The sequence below is a fragment of the Sorex fumeus genome, unplaced genomic scaffold (genome assembly GCF_029834395.1).
Source record: "Sorex fumeus unplaced genomic scaffold, SorFum_2.1 ptg000039l, whole genome shotgun sequence".
NCBI lineage: Eukaryota > Metazoa > Chordata > Mammalia > Eulipotyphla > Soricidae > Sorex > Sorex fumeus.
The window spans coordinates 10,102,845-10,120,497 of record NW_026606096.1 but is presented as its reverse complement, the minus strand read 5'-3'; the positions used below and the strand labels follow the sequence as shown (position 1 = coordinate 10,120,497).

The window sequence follows — 17,653 nt, the reverse complement described above, 5'->3', positions numbered from 1 at the left end:
TCACTCTTAGACCACTCACCTGTGGCCAGGGAAACAGCTGGAAGAGCAGCAGTTCTCAGCCATGCGATGGGGCCAGTGAACAAAGTAAACCCCTGAGCATCTCTGGGTGTGAGACAAAAACAAAAACAAAAACAAAAACAAAAAACAAAAAAAAAACCACATCCAGTGATGCCCAAGGGCTACAAAGGCAGAGTGACACAATATCAAGAAGACAGCTTTGGTGCCTCATACATATATTCTACACATTAACTATCTCCCTAGCCTCTTGTTCTTCTACTTTTGCAACTAAAAGATTTTAGTATGTGTGTATGTACATATTTGCTTTTATGCCCGGCAAGCTACCGAGAGTATTTGATATGCCAGACACAGTAACAACAAAGTCTCCAATGGAGACATTACTGGGCCCGCTCGAGCAAATCGACGATCAACGGGAGGGCCTATTAATTCATTAATAATTTATTTAATAATATTGATAATAATTGTTTAATAATAATAAAACAAATTTGTTAATTTGTTTTACTTATTAAAACATTTTTATTTTTCGGGTCATGCCCAGTAGTGCTCAGGACTTAATTGTGGCTCTTGCTTAGGGATAACTCTTGTCAGACTTAAGGATAGCTTCATATGGGATGACAGGAATCGAATCCATGTCAGCTACATGCAAGGCAAGCATCCTAACTGTATTACTATTGTTCTGTTCCCCATATATTATTACCTTTCACATTCTGGTTTGTTTTCTTAGGTTATAGGCAGTATTAGCTAGCCATATTAACTGTCGTTACAAATAACTGTACCCTGCTTAAAGAGTATTTTTCAACCAGTTCTGGATGTTGTAAGTCCATGTTCAAGTCTTAGTATGGCCAGTCTCCATTGAGGCTTCTCTCCTTGGCTGGAGAGGAGTGGGGGAGGGGCTGCTCTTCCAGCTACATTGCCCATAGTCTTCTCCTGTCTGGGTTCTCATGCCCAAATTTCCCTTTTTAAGAACATCAGTCAGTATGAGTTAAGGATCATCCAAGCAGCCTCATTTTAACTGGAAGCCCCTTCTCCAAATACTCACATTCTGAAGTATTGGGGGTTTATGATGTCAATACATGAATTCTAGGGGAACACAACACAGCCCCAACAACTCACTACTTAGGTCATTTTTCAACCTACTTTCCAGTGAATAGTATTTACATCCTGTTAACATTCCATAGCAGTCATTGGAATTTGTTGTAATTACTTTCTATAAGAAACTCACTTGATCTCCAAGCCCACTCGAATCAGGATTGGGCCTCCTCCCGCCAGGTCCTCAGTTTTCCAGTTGCTTGGCAGTCACATTCAGCGCCATGTAATCTCATCAACAGCCAAAACCCAGAGACTATACTAAAGCTCTCAGAAGAGAATGATACAGAACTTCCTGTAGCATTTGCGGCTGCACAACCTCTTACAGTCTATCTCTCTTACTTATCAGAAGTAGCACACATTTGTTTGGTTTTAACATACTTGCCTGTATTCTCTAATCTATAGGTTTAAGTGGCTTCAGAAAAAAATACAAACAACCTTTGCACACTTCCCTTTTATTGTGGTGGGAAGGTGCTCAGTGGTGGGATTGGTGTTTGAATATTATCTGTAATGAACTATTATGAACTACTTTTATGAAAATAAAATATATATTAAAAAAAGAAAACTCACTTGAACAGTCAGTGCCTCATTTTGACAGGCATTTGATTTGTTTTCATTTTGCATTACAAAAAGTGCTGTAATGAATCATATTAATTTTGGTAAGAGCTGACTAAATTATAGATCATGGCACACCATTACTTTGCAACATGATTACTAAGCACCTGCAACTTATGCAGTTATACTGCAAACCAGTTAGAATCCATGTTACAAATTACCAAATTATGATGATAGTGTTACACATTGACCATGTTACTAGAAGTGGAATTGCTGAAACAAAGGTAAACAAATATATGCTTTGGCTTGGTATTGCCAAAATATCCTTCATGAGATTTGCAGTACCAGAGAAAAAAAAAATCTAAGCACATCAGACCTCTAGCATTGCCCAGAGTATGTGGTCAACTCCTGTGGTTTTGCACGAAAAGGTAAGAAACCAGGAGAAGGGCAGATATAGTATGATCTTTCTCATATGGAGGATATAAAGAAGCATTATAAGAGAATAACAAATGGCCACAAAAATCTATAAACCGAGTGACAGAACTGAGCTTATCATGGAGACAGAGGTGAGAAAGGTGAAGACAACGGTGGAGGGTAATGGACACTTCAGTAGCTGGTGTGGTACTGGAATGTTGTATGCACATTGACAGAACTGTAAATCATGAAAAATAAAAAGTAGTATCTAAAAGTATTCCAGCGTTGCACTTTCCTTATTATGATAAATATTTTTAAATGTCTAACAACCATTTTCAGTATGTGCTTCTATTTTCTGTGTCTTTAGACACATTTAGAAGTGTTCAGGGGCAAACCCTGGCTCTGCTCAGAGATTTGTGCATTGCTAGAAATAAACTGAGGTTCACTGTATGCAAGCAAAGACCCTAATCTCAGCACTATCTCTCCAGTCCTTCATTCAGTACTCCTATTTTTCTATAGCGGTGCATTTTTTTTAACCCAATGGTCCCTTAAAATTTGTGGTATTAATTTTTTTTTCTTTACTTTGAACTAAAATACTTATCTAGGTTTGTCTTGTAAATATTCTTAAGAAGTTAGAATTTTTTCCTGTACATGTGCACACTGTGTGGTTCAAATGGAGTGGAATTCATGAATCTCTCACTCCACTGTTTCTGGTTATAGAATGGAAGCATTCTCTATTTTTTTTTTTTTATGAATCACTGTGAGGTACGTGACTCACAAACTTTTGTGCTTACATTTTAGTCATACAATGATCAAGTACCCATCCCTCCACCAGTGCCCATTCTCCACCACCAATGATCCCAGTAGCCCTTTCCCCCTCTCCCCACTCTGCCTCTGAGGCAGGGCATTCCCTTTTGTTTTCTCTCTCCTTCTGGGTGTTGTGGTTTGCAATAGAGGTATTAAGTGGCCATCATGTTTGGTCTATGGTATACTTTCAGCACGCCTCTCCATCCTAAGAGGGCTCTCCAAGAACCCTTTACTTGGTGGTCCCTTCTCTATCTGAGCTGCCTTTTCCCCCAACATGTGAGGCCAGCTTCCAAGCCTTGGCGCAATCCTCCTGGTACTCATCTCTAGTATTCTTGGGTGTAAGCTTCCCATTCTGTTACTTTATATTCCACAAATGGCATTCTCCATTTCTTAGTTATGAAGTAATCCACAATTGTGAATTCAAAAGCTACTTTATGTTAGCAACTTTGTTTATTTAGAACAATTTCCAGATCTACTGAGGTACAATTGAAAGAATAGGGATTGCATATATTTATATTGCATATAATTTTAAAAGGTATAGAATGATTTAATATATATACACTATAAAATGATTATCACAATCAAATTAATACATGTATACATCACCTCAAATATACTACTTATCATCTTGTTTGTGTGTGTGCCAAGAACATTAAAGATCATAATCTTAGCAAATGTCAAGTACATAATATACTATTATCTCTACTGACACCTCACTCATTCTATTGTTTACCTCAGAATTTACATTTCTATTCCTTTCCACCAACTTAAAAAATAATCTCTATTTGGTGCTCCTTTCACTAATAAAAATTAAAAAAAAAAACCAACCCAGAAATCTCCCAAAAAAAATCTCTATTAGAGATTAATTGAAGACCATAATTAATTAAAAACTATAAATGCAATTATTGCCCTAGTGCTCATGATGGCTAGGCATTATTCTCAGAGTTTCTGCATTTATTATTTCATGTAATACTAACACACTTATAAACTACCATTAATACTCTCTATTTTAAACCAATATAAAGAGGCTGGAGAGTTAGTTCACTGGTCTTTGCATGCTGCAGGTCCAGCATACAATCCTCAGCACTGCATATGGTCCCGCAAGCCCCACTCAGCATAACTCCTGGACTCAGTAGCCCTTGTGCATCACCAGGTGTGGTTCAAAGACACCTGCTCCCCCACTTTTTCAAAATCAGCAAATTTAACCAATTGAGTTAAGAATCTTGCCACTGCTGGGTATCAGTCAACCCAGGATTTAGAAGCCATATTGTCCAGGTGCTTGACCAAATCACTAAACTAGTGTAAACACCTTAACCTTTATCTTTTCTACCAACTTCTCCCCATTCTGCATTAGCAACACTTACACCATCCTGCACAATAATCAAATTGTTAAAGCTTTGTCTTCATTGAGAACATGTTAAGACTGTGAAAACAGTTATGGTTGCCAAGCACAGAGCTCACATTCCTTTCCTCCCTGAGTCCTGTCAGATGATTCCCAAGGGAAAAAATATACTTTTTCTTAAACTTAATTATTACTGGAAATCGCACTTGACCCGCCTTTACTTCATATACACCCCTCAAACTTTTCTATATAGACCTTTGTTGAAAATAGTATATAATTTCCTTTCTTTTTCTTCTATGCCATATTTTCCATTTTCTCGATCACAAATCTTTTTGTTATTCTCTCCAGAGGCCTGGTGTAAAGCCCCATAACCTCCCTTACCCCACTCCCCAAATTTAAACATTGCTCTTTAAGGCTGCCAAAACAGCTATAATCAAGAGATTTCCCTTGCACTGCTTCCTTGTATTATTAGATATTCTGTATGCTGAATGTTCTTGCTTATTTCCTAGTTTTGCTAGAGTATTTCCTCTAACCATATCCAAAAAAAAAAAAATTCCAGTATATCTAAGTTTTAATTTCTTATTTCACATGTAAGTGAATTTGCCTACAAGTTGAATGTCAGTTTCACATTAAGTTTCTTTTAAAGCATTAAGAATTCTATGAAATTATTTTTCAGCAGTCAAATTGATGTTAAACTTGATACCACTGGTTCTTGTTTCTGGGTAGAAAAAGCCCACTTTTCTCATTATCCTTACTGTTCAATTTCACAATGACACATCAAAGTTTGAACCTGTTTTTTTTACTGTGCCAACTCTCAGTGAATCCTTTAAATTGAAGATTTCTTTTTTTAAATCTGGGAACTCTTATTCTGATAATTTCTTTCATTCTACAATTTTCAGTTCTCTGAAGTCCCTATAAAATCTACAAGTTTGGTGCTGCATGTCTGCTATTTTAAGGCTAATATCCCTTTCGTTCCTCCTTCTGGGAGACAAGGGGCTGGAGCAATAGCACAGTGGGTAGAGTGTTTGCCTTGCACGCGGACAACTTGGGTTCGATTCCCAGCATCCCATATGGTCCCCCAAGCACCACCAAGAGTTGTTCCTGAGTGCATGAGCCAGGAGTAACCCCTATGTATCGCCGGGTATGACCCAAAAAGCCAAAAAAAAGAAAAAAAGGGAAAAAAAAAACTCCTTCTGGGAGACTTAACTTTATTCCTTAGTCTGGTCATTACTTTTTATAGCTTTTCTGTTCCATCCACCCCCAGCCCCAAATAGCACCCTCTTCTTTTTTACTTTTGCTATTGTTTTGTTCAGGGGCCATCACCAGACCAGAAGTCTGGTCTACCAACATTTCTGGTTCTACTCTGTTGTCAGATTTTTATTGAAGTATAGAGCAAACAAATTAGTCTGGGTTTTCATGCTTTCTAGCTCTTCCCTGCATGGAAATTCTTTAAGGAACACTGTGCTGACACCAGACCATACAGAAAGGGAGGGGTCACCTAGAGTCTTTGCTTTAGGGGAAGAGCTGACCGTCAAGACCCCTCAAAACCAGAATGAGGGCTTTAGCCTATATGATAACATCTGTTCTGAGCTTTGTGGGGAGGATGGGGGGAGGGTGCTGACTGGTGTAAACTGTTTCACATATAAAACTTCAATTAATCTGTTTTTCACTACTTCTTCTCACTCTCAATCATCCATTGTACCTGCCAAACTAGGCCCGGGGTCTCTTGGGATTTGCATGAGCAGGCTGCCTCCCAGCACCTCTCTAGCTCCCCCTTAGCACATTCTGGGCTGTAAATCTTTCCACCTCTCTGTCAACATGCTCCCATCTGCTTTAACTTCCAGAAATTCACTAAAGGCTAAATATCCCTTCCTCAAATCATTACTATTTTATTACTCCAACTATTTTTACTTAGTGAGGTTCCGGCAGGTATGAAGCAATTATTAAGCCATAATCCTTGAATTTCAAGGGTATTGAGTTTATGCAGAGAAATATGTTCACAGTCTTTATACATGATATATATGAAAAATTATAATGGAATAATATAAAGTATAGAAATATTTTTAAATTTGTGTGTAACTTTTTTCAGCAAAGGAATTTTTTATTTTAAATATTTTCAATTTGACACTGAAATTAAAGGTTATTCATGAAAGGGTCTCAGGCATACAATGTTTTAACACCAATACCTTCACCAGTGTCCACTTCCCTTCACTATTGTCCCCCGTTACCCCCCCTCAATTTATTTACCACTCAGCTTTTGCAGGAGGTTGTTTTTTTTTCCCCATATAAGTTTGTGCACAGTGGTTTACAGTATTGTTGTCAATAGGATTTCATATGCAACACTGTACCACCTTTCAGCACCACTTCCTCCTCCCAGCTGAACACTCCCTCCACTACTGACATTGTCCCCTCCCTGTCCTGTCTCCCAGGCCCTTCAAGTGGCATGTTTTCTACTGAGTACCAGTTCTCATGCACGATTTCCTTTGCCTTTATTCCACCACTGTGTTTCTTTATATCCCACAGATGAGAGACCATTCAGTCAGTCACTCTAACTTCACTCAGCACAATAGTCTCCAGGTCCCTCCACATAGCAACAAACTTTATGACTTTATCTTTTCTTATAGCCAAGTAGTATTCCATTGTGTATATGTACCATTATTTCTTTATCCAGTCACCTATTCTTGGACACTTAGATTGCGTCAAGATTTTGGCTATTGTGGATTGTGCTGCAAGGAACATAAGGGTACAAATGTCTTTTGTTCATTTGTTTTTGGGTCCTTGGAGTTTATTCCGAAAGGGCACAGTTGGTTCAAATGGAAATTCAATTTCTAGATGTTTTTAGAAAGGCTGGATGAATATTCCCACCCACATTCCCAACATTCCCACCAGCAATGAATGAGGGTTCCTTTCTGCCCGCATACACGGAAGCATTGGCTGTTCTTGATCTTCTTGTGCCAATCTCTCTGGTGTGAGGTGGCATCTCATTGTTGTTTTGACTTGCATCTCCCTCATGATTAGGTATGTAGATTATTTTACATGGCCACCTGTACTGCTTCACTGAGGAAGTTTCTGTTCATCTCTTCTCCCCATTTTTTTGATGGACTTGAAAATTTTTTCTTGAAAGTGCTTCTTCTTTTTTTTTTTTGGCTTTTAGGATAACTTCCAGCGATATTCAGGAGTTACTCCTGGCTCATGCACTCTAGAATTACTCCCGGTGGTGCTTGGGGGACCATATGGCATGCTGGAGATTGAACCCAGTTCAGCCGTGTGCAAGGCAAATGCCCTACCCGCTGTACTATCGCTTCAGCCCCTTGTAAAGTGCATCTACCAGTAATTTATACATTTTTTATATTAGCCCCTTATCAGATGGCTTATCAGATTAGCTGAATAATTTCTCCCATTCTATGGACTTTCGTTGTATCCTAGTGATCATTTCCTTTGAGGTCAAAAACTTCATTATTTAATGTAATCCCATTTGTTTATCTTTGCTTCCACTTGCTTGGTCTGTGGTGTTTCATGCCTTTGGCTTCAATGTCATGGAGAGATCTGCCCATGTTTTCTTTTATGTACCTATGGATTCAGGTCTGATATCAAGGTCTTTAATTCATTTTGATATGACTTTTGTGCATGAAGTTAGAAAGAGGTATGAGTTCATCTTTTTGTACAGAGCTGATCAGTTTTCCCATCACCACTTGTTGAAGAAGCTTTCCTTGCTCCATTTCAAATTTTTTGCTCTTATATCAAAGACTAACTAATCACATATCTGAGGGTCTGTCTCAAGATATTCTACTCTATTCCACTGATCTGAAGGGCTGCCTCTATTCCAATACCATGCTGTTTTAATTCCCACTGCTTTGTTGTATATTTTTAAGTTGGGGATGGTGATGCCTCCCATCTTCTTTTCCCCAAGGATTGCTTTAGCTATTCAAGGGGTTTATTGTTCCATCTGAATTTCAGGAGTGTTGAGCTCTTTCTTTGAAAAATGCCATGGGTATTTGTATAGGTAATGAATTGAATCTAAACAATGTTTTGGGAAGTACTCAGCAAGGAACTTTTTCAAAGGAGACAGAGCCCTACAAAATAAATGGGAAAACTTCCAGTTTCATCTTGCTTCACTGGCTTGGGAGGATTGTGCCATTTTTAAACTGTGAGAAGCAACAACATTCTTTTTTCACTGAGCATGAGGAAACTTCATTGACTGTTTTTTGGTACATATATCTTAGAATGAAAAAATGAGCTTAATTTTAAAATGTTAGTTTCAGAACCAGAGTGATAGTACAGCGGGTAAGGCTCTTGTGTTACACACAGCTGACCCAACTTGAATTTTCAGCACACCACGCACCCTCCCGCCCCGCCCCCGCCAAAGCCTGCTAGGAGTTATCCCTGAGTGAAGAGCTAGGAGTAAACCTTGAGCATGAGATACTTAAAATGCAAAGTTCATTTCTTTTTATAGAGGCCACACCCAGAAGTGCTCAGGGGATTGGAGGCCATTCCCAGCAATACTTGACTTGATTTTTGGTCCTGAGTTCAGCTTTTTGAGCCTGGTGATGCTTGGGGCCCACCAGGGTCACACCTAGTGGAGTATTTTTGGTTCAGTATATGATGTAATTAAATTATGAGTTTAATTTTAAAAGTATTAGTTTCAGGGATGGAGATACAATACAGCAGGTAAGACTCATGTCTTGGGGTGGCCATGAAGTGCTGGGGAACTCGGGGTCTTGCACATACTCGGCAAATATTTTATCATTTGAGCAGTATCTTAGGCTTAAAACGTAGGCTTTGAAGTCACATAGATGGTTTAGAAAGAGATGTTTGGTGAGCAGGTGAACATATATTTATATATAAAATAATAATGATATACATTCATATATATATATAGACAATATATATTTTTTAATGAGGGAATAGTTGGAGTCATCAATCATGATACGTATCAAATCACCAAGAAAACATACAATTTAGAAGGGCTAAGAATATAACTTCAAATAATATTAACATTTAAGGACGATGGGGGAAAAATATATACCAGTAACAGTAGAAAGTAAATAAACTCTAGTGTAGGATTGGTGTCAAATATCTCAGTCTTGTTAAATGCTGTGAAGATGCCAAGAAGAGTAAGACGTCTAAGGAGGAAGTGAATTTTACTCACTAAATTATGAAACATCTTAGAAAAATACAGTAAAGGCAAAAGTTGAGAGAATAAGACCAGACCAGAAAACACCAACAATTAACTGTACTTGTACCCACACAAATCTCTCCAGGAGCAATGTTAGCATAGCAGATTACAGTGTTGAAACCAGAGTTTCAAACAGAGTTGAGCTGGGAGAGAAAAATCTGAGGTTACTGACAAGTTATGAAAACTACATATGCAGTTTAAGACAAGCAAGGAAACACAGAAAATAAGGGCATATCTGAAAACCGGAGATTATGGGAACCAGAGATAATGAGTTCTAGAAGAAGTATATAAGTGAATGGGGACACTAAATGAAGAGGATTCTAGGGTCAGAGAAAGGACATTAAAATGTTTGTTTTATACACATTAAATGAATAATCTAGCTGGCTTAGCTTTTGGAGTATTGAAGAAGACTGAATTGGTTTCTAAATTCTTTCCTAAAACCTGGAAGTGTTATAATCACTAGTAAAGACTAAGTTAAACAAATATCAAAAGCTATACTCATCTCTGTTTAAGAATATGAAGTGAGAGGTTAGATCATATTAAAAAATAACAAACAAATAAGCATTTGTGTGGATAAAATTAATTCCTCACTTAATGACGCTGATAGGTTCTTGGGAACTGTGCCTTTAACTGAAAATGACATGAAACAAAACCAGGTCCTTAACTGATGACATTTCATTCATCCACAGGGAATCATTTTTCTAATCAAAATGATGTAGAACAAAGTTACTCTACTTAAGAATTGACTATACTTGGTTGGACCTACTATGTCCAAAACATAATGTGGAAGATGCCAAAAATGGGCACTAAATAATTGAGTTATTTGTTATGGGCTTTACTATACTATACTAAGATAGTGGAAAGTTAACAGAGAAAAAAAGATTGTTTCCATGTTTTTCTAACCATTTGACAAAGAAATGTACCACTTCTCAGGCCAGAGATATAGTACAGAATTAAGCCTTGCATATAGTCAACCTAGCTTAATTTCTAGCATTACATATTATCCTCCAAGCACCAGCAAGAGTAACCCCTAAGAACAGAACCAGAAGAAAACCCTGAGGTCCACTAGCTATGGTCTCAAACTCACACCCTTCAACCTCCCAAATGCATCACTTCAACTCTATTACATCTTTAAATATGCACTTACCCGATTCTTTTTTGGACGTACTTTGTCTGAGCACTTGCTTTCTTGAGACTTCCTCCTTTTCGTTTTCTTTTCTTTACAAGGCTGAACTTCTGTATTAAGTAAGTTGCAAACATTTTCTTCTGCAAAACTGATCGATTGCTATAAAGAATTTAAAGTAGGAATATCATGGAACATTGGAACTTAATGTGTGTTTCACATTTATTTTCCTTCCTATGCTATTTCTACCATTTTATACTTGTTGGATTGGGGAGAGGTATCACAGACTCTTAGATTTTCTAAGTTTCAATTCAAAACTCAATCCAATAATATAAGCAAAAAGTCTTTTAAAAAAATTGTGGTAACTAAAAATCTCCCTAAGAACAAAAGCCCTGAGTCAGATGGATTTACTGGAGGGTTATATCAGACCTTTAAAAATTTACAAAATTTACTCTTTAAGTGCTTTCAAAATACTAAGAAACAAGAATCCTCCTAATAGCTTCTATGAAACTAACATTGGAGCAATACCCAATGAAGACAGACTAGTGTCAAAAGACTATTTCAGACCAATTTTTCTGATGAGTATCAATTCAAAATTCCTTAACAAAATCATAGTAAACTTACAATACTCCTCAAAGCATTATACAGATTCAATGAATTCCCTATAATACCTTCAACATATTTAAAAAAAAATAAAATACATCTAAAATTCATATGGAATAATACCACCCCACCCCCGCCCCCCATCCTAATAGCTAAAGCAGTCTTCAAGGAAAAAAAGATGGGAGACATTATTCTCCCAAAATTTAAACTGCATTACTGTACTATAAGGCAGCAATAATCAAAACAGTGAGGTACTAGAATAAGAACAGATTCTCAGATTAATGGAATAGAATTGAAAATCCAGAGACAGATCCTCATACACAGACAGCTAATCTTCTAAAGTTGCAAAAAAAATATTAAGTGGCGCAAGGAAGACCTCTTCAACAACTGGTGAAGGAAACTGGTCAGCCACATGCAGTGGCTGAACTCAGAACTCTTTCTAATGTCCTGCACATAAGTAAAATGAAAAATGGATTAAAAAGTTCCATATCAGATGTGAATCAGTAAGAGGAGTTTTAATGCTAGATTGAGACAATCTTCTGCATGTCCATATGCCATTCTTTCCTATTCTACTCCTCAACGAAGTTCACAAACCACATTAATCCTTATCAAATAAGTTACTTTATTTTATTAACAAAAACTCTGAAAGTATTTTGTTTCATTAAATTTTCTTCTAAAGGATCTTCAGGCTTTCTTGGAGTTGGGATGGGCTAGCTTCCCAACACTCCTGGAAACACTGATATTCACCCAAATGAACCAACTCCAGCACCACCATGTAAGCTCTACTACCGGCCTTGCTTCAGAGACCCATACATAAATCTCTAAAGAGATCCAAAGCCACAGTTAATCTCAGACCTAAACAAGGCTGAACAGACAGGGATAAATGGAAGAGGATCAGCCTGGAGCCAGCCCAAGCAGAGCTCCTGGCAGCCGCTTGCTCCCATAATCTAAAATCACCACCATACCCTCGGTCTGACTCTACCACATCAAGACATAATCTGCTGAAAATTCTGATATGCAGGTTTTGACTGAAATCTCCAGGCTTTCTCAGGGTCTAGATGGGCTACTTCCTTGTACTTCCAGAAGCCTTGACAAGGCTTCAGTATAATTAACAAACAAATCATCCAGACCCCACCCAGTTAAAAAGCTACTCCAGTCTTACCATTCCAAAAAAAATATAGAGTGACCTGAACAAACACAATGACCTTTTAGAACTTATATTGCAAACCATAATGCACAAACGGAAAAGGAGAGAGAGAGAAGAAGCAAAATGCCTCCCATAGAGGGAGGCTGGGGGTGAAGTGAAGGGGTAGGGAACTGGGGGATGGTGGTAGGGAAACAGGGAACACTGGTGTTGGGAAATGTATACTGGTGGAAGGATGGGTGTCAGATTAATATATGACTGAAACCCAATTATAAATAGTTTTATAATGATCTATCTCCAGATATTCAATTAAAAAAATTATTAAAAAATGTAATCATGGAGCACGTGATTAAATTCAGCTTAATCAATGGCAAAATAAATAGCAGTACTCCCACATTTAAAAAAAAATTTCTTCTAAAGGAATTAATATCCAATCAGATTATATACTAAGTAGGAGAAAATATTAGCTCTTGCTAATGTTGGTCAAATCAAGATTTGTCTATAACCATTGATCATGAACATACAAAAAAATAAACCTGCAAGATTTATTAACAAAACATTGTACCAAATATATTTAAATACATACACTTCTTCTGCTAGAGGTTCTTGTTACTCTAGCACCTTTCCGAGGAGATATATTCTCACAGTTATTTGAAGAGCTGAAGGTATCAGTGCCTGACGGGAAAGATAGCAATATCAGTGTAATTAACAAACAAATCATCATTTGGATACACTGGATAATCTTTTGGATACCTATGTGCTTCGATTATTATATCATCTGAACACTAGAATTAAGTTTTTGAGGGGCTAAAGAGATAGTATAACGGATAAGGTCATTAGGATAAAAGCCCTGCACAGAACTGACTTTGATTTGATCCCCAACATCACAAACGATTTCCCAAATACTATTAGAAATGATCTCTGAGCTTCAACCCCAAGGAGTAAGCCCTGAATTCTGCCTGATTTGGCCCAAACCCACCCTCACTCAAAAAAAAAAAGTTTCAAGATTAAAAAATAATTTTTGTGCTTTATTTAATGAATATCCCCAAATTCCTGCCCTTTCCATAGAGTGCATATATAATATAACAGATAAAATTGTAGTATAAGAAATACTAGAAATTTTAATGATGTTCATTTTTCAACCTCATTTCATAAAATAGAACTGCAATAAATGACATTAAGATGCATACAAAAATACTTAACTTTACAAAAGTTAAAAATAATTTGGGGAGACTGAAGAGATAGTAGAGTGGGAAGGGCTGTTGCCTTTCACATGTGCAACCTGGGTTTGATACCTGGCACCTCAGAAGGTCACCCAAGCCCAACGAGAAGTGAACACAGAGCGAGGAGCAAGCCCTGAGCACCATGGGTCCAACATCCAAAAAACCAAAACCACCAAAATAAATTTGTTCACTTTTAATGGTATAAATAAAAGGCAGTATGTTTTTCAGAGTATAAGTTTTGGAGCAATATAGGTTACACTCAAAAATTAACTCTAGTTTAATAATCTATGGCTAAATTCCCTGGTAATGAAAATGATTTGTGTCTCATAGCCAACAGGCTATTGAAAGATTCCAACCAGAAAGAGAAATGAATAACTTCTCATTCTAAGTATTTTTCCCACTACAATTAATTGCCAGTGGAGTCCTCATTTTTCATGAAAACTGAGAGAGCTCTTTGTCATTTAGTCATGCTCAGAAAAATGCCAGGCTTTTGGAAAGAACATATGCTCTGAATACCATGTTAATGTCAATAAACCATTCTGCATATTTAAAGACTAACCCTTACCATTTAAAATTTAAATTTTATTATAATTTTATAAAATAGTTCACAATATTTGATTACATTTGATATTTGAGCACCGATCCCACCACCATTATACCTTCCCACCACCATATTTGGATGTATCTATCCCAAACCCCAACCCCTGCTCCAAAGCAGAACTGAAATAATTTATTTTGTATTGTTTGTTATAAACTGCTGAAAATGCTCCAAAAAACTTTCCTTAGAGGAGAGTGTGTGAGGATTGTGAAGATTGTTGTTTTTCAACAAGGCTAATAAGCACTTCTGTAAGAGATTACTAATATGCTGTTAAGGGTTGAGCCTGTGTGCTTGTCTGTCTGTCTGTCTATCTAACTATATCTAGCTATCTGTAAAAATATATTTCCCTCTAAGATTGGGTGCCTTCTACTTTAAACCCCATCAAGCATGGTGTACTACTCTTGGAATGTGAGTGGTGTGAGGTAAATTGTGCAGATTTTTTTAAAGGAGCTTACTTAAGATTCGGTCTAAGTACCTTACAGAGATATTTAAGAATTGAAAGGGTATATACATTACTTACTACTTGAGAATACAATGGGGAGGGCATTTGCCTTTCATGTCGCCAAGTCAAGTTTTACCCCAGCACCCTGGATAGTCCCCTGAGCATCACCAGGACCTGTGGATGTGGCCCCCAAATAAAAACAAATTGGAACTGCTAATCTAAGGAAGCTAAATATAGAGATAATATAAAATGTGAGACTTGGAATAAAAAAATTTCCTTGAAATTACATGGTCTTTTAAACCAAACATATATTGTAATAATTTAAAATTTTCTAAAAATTAAATTTCATGTATATGTATACATATGTAAGGCAAAGGAAATTTACTACCTGAAAGAGTCTCTGAGACTGTAGATTTATTAAGAGGGCTCAGAACTGCAAATGCTACCTGAAGAGGTTCTATATTTTCCTGAATAAAAAAGAAAAAAAGTAGAAATTAGACATCCTTAAATTCAACAGTTACATGATAATGTAACCAAATGAAAATGAAAAGAACTAATTATTGCATGAGTTGCAATCAACATAAAAATAGAAAACCAATAAAAGATTAAGAAAAAAATGTCAGGGGCCTGGGTGATGGCTCAAAGGTTGAATTAATGAATTCTAGAAAACATCTATGGAAAATATAATACTGCTTCTATATGTACTCTCCCAAACAAATTGGGAAAGTGGAAGCACTTCCCAACTCATTAATATTAGCATTAACTTGATAATATGATAAGACTTTAAAAGAAAATTACAGACTCAGGGGCAGAAAAATAGTACAGTGGATAAGGCGCTTGTGTGCCTTGCAGAGAGCTGACTGGGTTTGATCCTGGCAGTCCATATGGTGTCCTGAGCACCAATAGAAGTGACTCCTGAGTGCAGAGCCAGGAGTAACCCCTGGGCACGGCCAAGTATAAAACAAAACAAAAAACCCTAAAACCTTATAGGTCAGTATCCTTATGAATTCATAAAAATATAATACCATGTAATACCATAAAAATTATGATGATGTGAAATTTAACCAAACTTGTTTTTTATATGAAAAACAATCTGTATAATGCATTATATTAACAGTTTAGAAAAAAATGGGATTTCATCTTTTCTTTTTTCTTCTTTTAGATTTCATCTTTTCTTAAACCTGCATAGAATGCCATTATGTAAACATAACTCAAATTCTTTATCAATTTATCCATCATTACACTTATGGATTACTTCCGTGTCCTGGCAATCATACCAAGTGTTATGATCATATGCCAGACATTTTCAACTTAATGTTATTACATGGATAGAATCACCATTCTTGAAGCTGACCTGGGTTCAATTCCCAGCAGCATGTATGGTCCCTGAGCCCCACCAAGAGTGATCACTGAGCACAGAGCCAGGAATAGGCCCTGAACACAGTTGACCCCCTAGGGGAAAAATACATAGGAAAATATTGGAAAAAATAAAGGAAAAAAATTTTTATTTGTGGTCTATCAATTTTAAGACTGTTACTCCTTAACAATTTAGTAACTCTGAAATTGGAATTCATCTTACAATTCTTAGAATCTATCTTAGTTGACCTTTGTCTAAGTAAAACATAAAAGTCACAGATCTTATGATCAACAGCATACCATGAAATATGCTATGTACAAGCATCATAGACTGTTGCTTTAGCAGAGGAAAACTGGTAACAAACAACAATTAAAAAAAATGTTTTAATTGGGGCTGGAACAATAGTACAATGGTAGGACAACTGCCTTGCACAAGGCTGACCCAGGTTGTATCTCTTGCAAACCATCTGGTCCTCTTAGCCCAGCCAGAAGTGATCCCTGGGCAGAGACAGGAGTAATTCTTCACCACCACCAGGTATGGCCCAAAAACTTTTAAAAAATGTTTAATTTATACAAAGCCCATGCCCATCATTTAGCCTACTTCATGATTTCAAAGAATGCAAAACAGGCTAGGTATGATGAAATACAAACAATTTTTCACACTTACAAGATTCTCCCCCTTGTCATCAAAGTTTGGTTGTGGGAAGTGCTCAGGAACTGGAGACTGGTCAAGATGGGGACTGATATTACCCAAATTCTTTTTACACACTGGGGTTCCTCCTTTGCGCAATGGAGTGTTTGCTGGCAAAGATTCATCAAACACTTCAGGACTTAGATCCTCTCCAAAAGTAACTCTCTTCCTCTTCCTCAGGTTTACAGAGGCTGGTTCTTTACAGTCTTCTTGATCTTGTATAAATAATCAATGGGAACATAGTTTTAAAGTAAGCTATATTTCTAATCCAAAATGTATACCCTAGAATCTCTGACAATTTGAATATTACTTAGATAAAATAGTTTGTGAAGAAAATTAAAAAGAAAAAATATAAGCACTACTCTAATTAATACATGGCAACAAATTTCATGGTAACTTTCATATAAGTATCTTAGAAATTTTACAAAACCGATTACCAACATGCTTTATAACTTCTAAATTAAGTAACCATAGAAGTGTGAAAGAGATAGACCAATTCTGAAACCCTCCAGAGATGCTTTCCTTTAAACCACTTCATCCCTGTGTAGTTCCAAAAGTATCAAAGTATTATTAGAAGAACACTGCAAACACCATATACTATACCAGATATTTCTAAGAAGAAGAAAATGATACCTTCACGGTGCAAAATAAATAAGACTCTCTTACCTGATCTTCGTTCTTTGCAACACTTTGCAAGATTTGAAATTAAGTTTGGATGAACTTCATTTTCACAGAGGTTGTCACAGTGTACCTAAACAAATATTAGAGAATAATTTTACATATAAAACTATTATCATTAAGAACATCATTAAGAACAGTCAACTTTGAATTATTTAGTTTTTGGTTTTGGGGGCCAAATTTGGCAGGGTTCAGGGTTCACTCCAAGCTCTGTGCTCAGAGATCACTCCTGCGGGACTTGGGAAACCATATGTGATACTGGGTATCAAACCTGGGTCAGTTGTATACAAGGCAAGTGCCTTAACAACTGTGCTATTTTCTCCAGACTGAAGAATGAGGGAAGAAGGCAGCTGGCATAGAGAAGGAATCACTAAGTTAATGACAGTTGGAGGGTTCC

The 17,653-nt window shown here is 36.9% G+C and overlaps 1 protein-coding gene across 1 annotated transcript in view; it reads right to left on the bottom strand.

Moving 5' to 3' along the window:
• CDCA2 (cell division cycle associated 2) overlaps positions 1–17,653 on the bottom strand; it is a 50,445-nt gene that overhangs the window by 10,219 nt on the left and 22,573 nt on the right. Inside the window, exons 8-12 of the mRNA XM_056118824.1 lie at positions 17,245–17,329; positions 16,555–16,793; positions 14,920–14,998; positions 12,855–12,943; positions 10,546–10,683 (exon numbers count right to left, since the gene is read on the bottom strand). Coding sequence (XP_055974799.1) covers positions 10,546–10,683; positions 12,855–12,943; positions 14,920–14,998; positions 16,555–16,793; positions 17,245–17,329 — 630 coding nt within the window. The remainder of the gene's footprint in view (positions 1–10,545; positions 10,684–12,854; positions 12,944–14,919; positions 14,999–16,554; positions 16,794–17,244; positions 17,330–17,653) is intronic.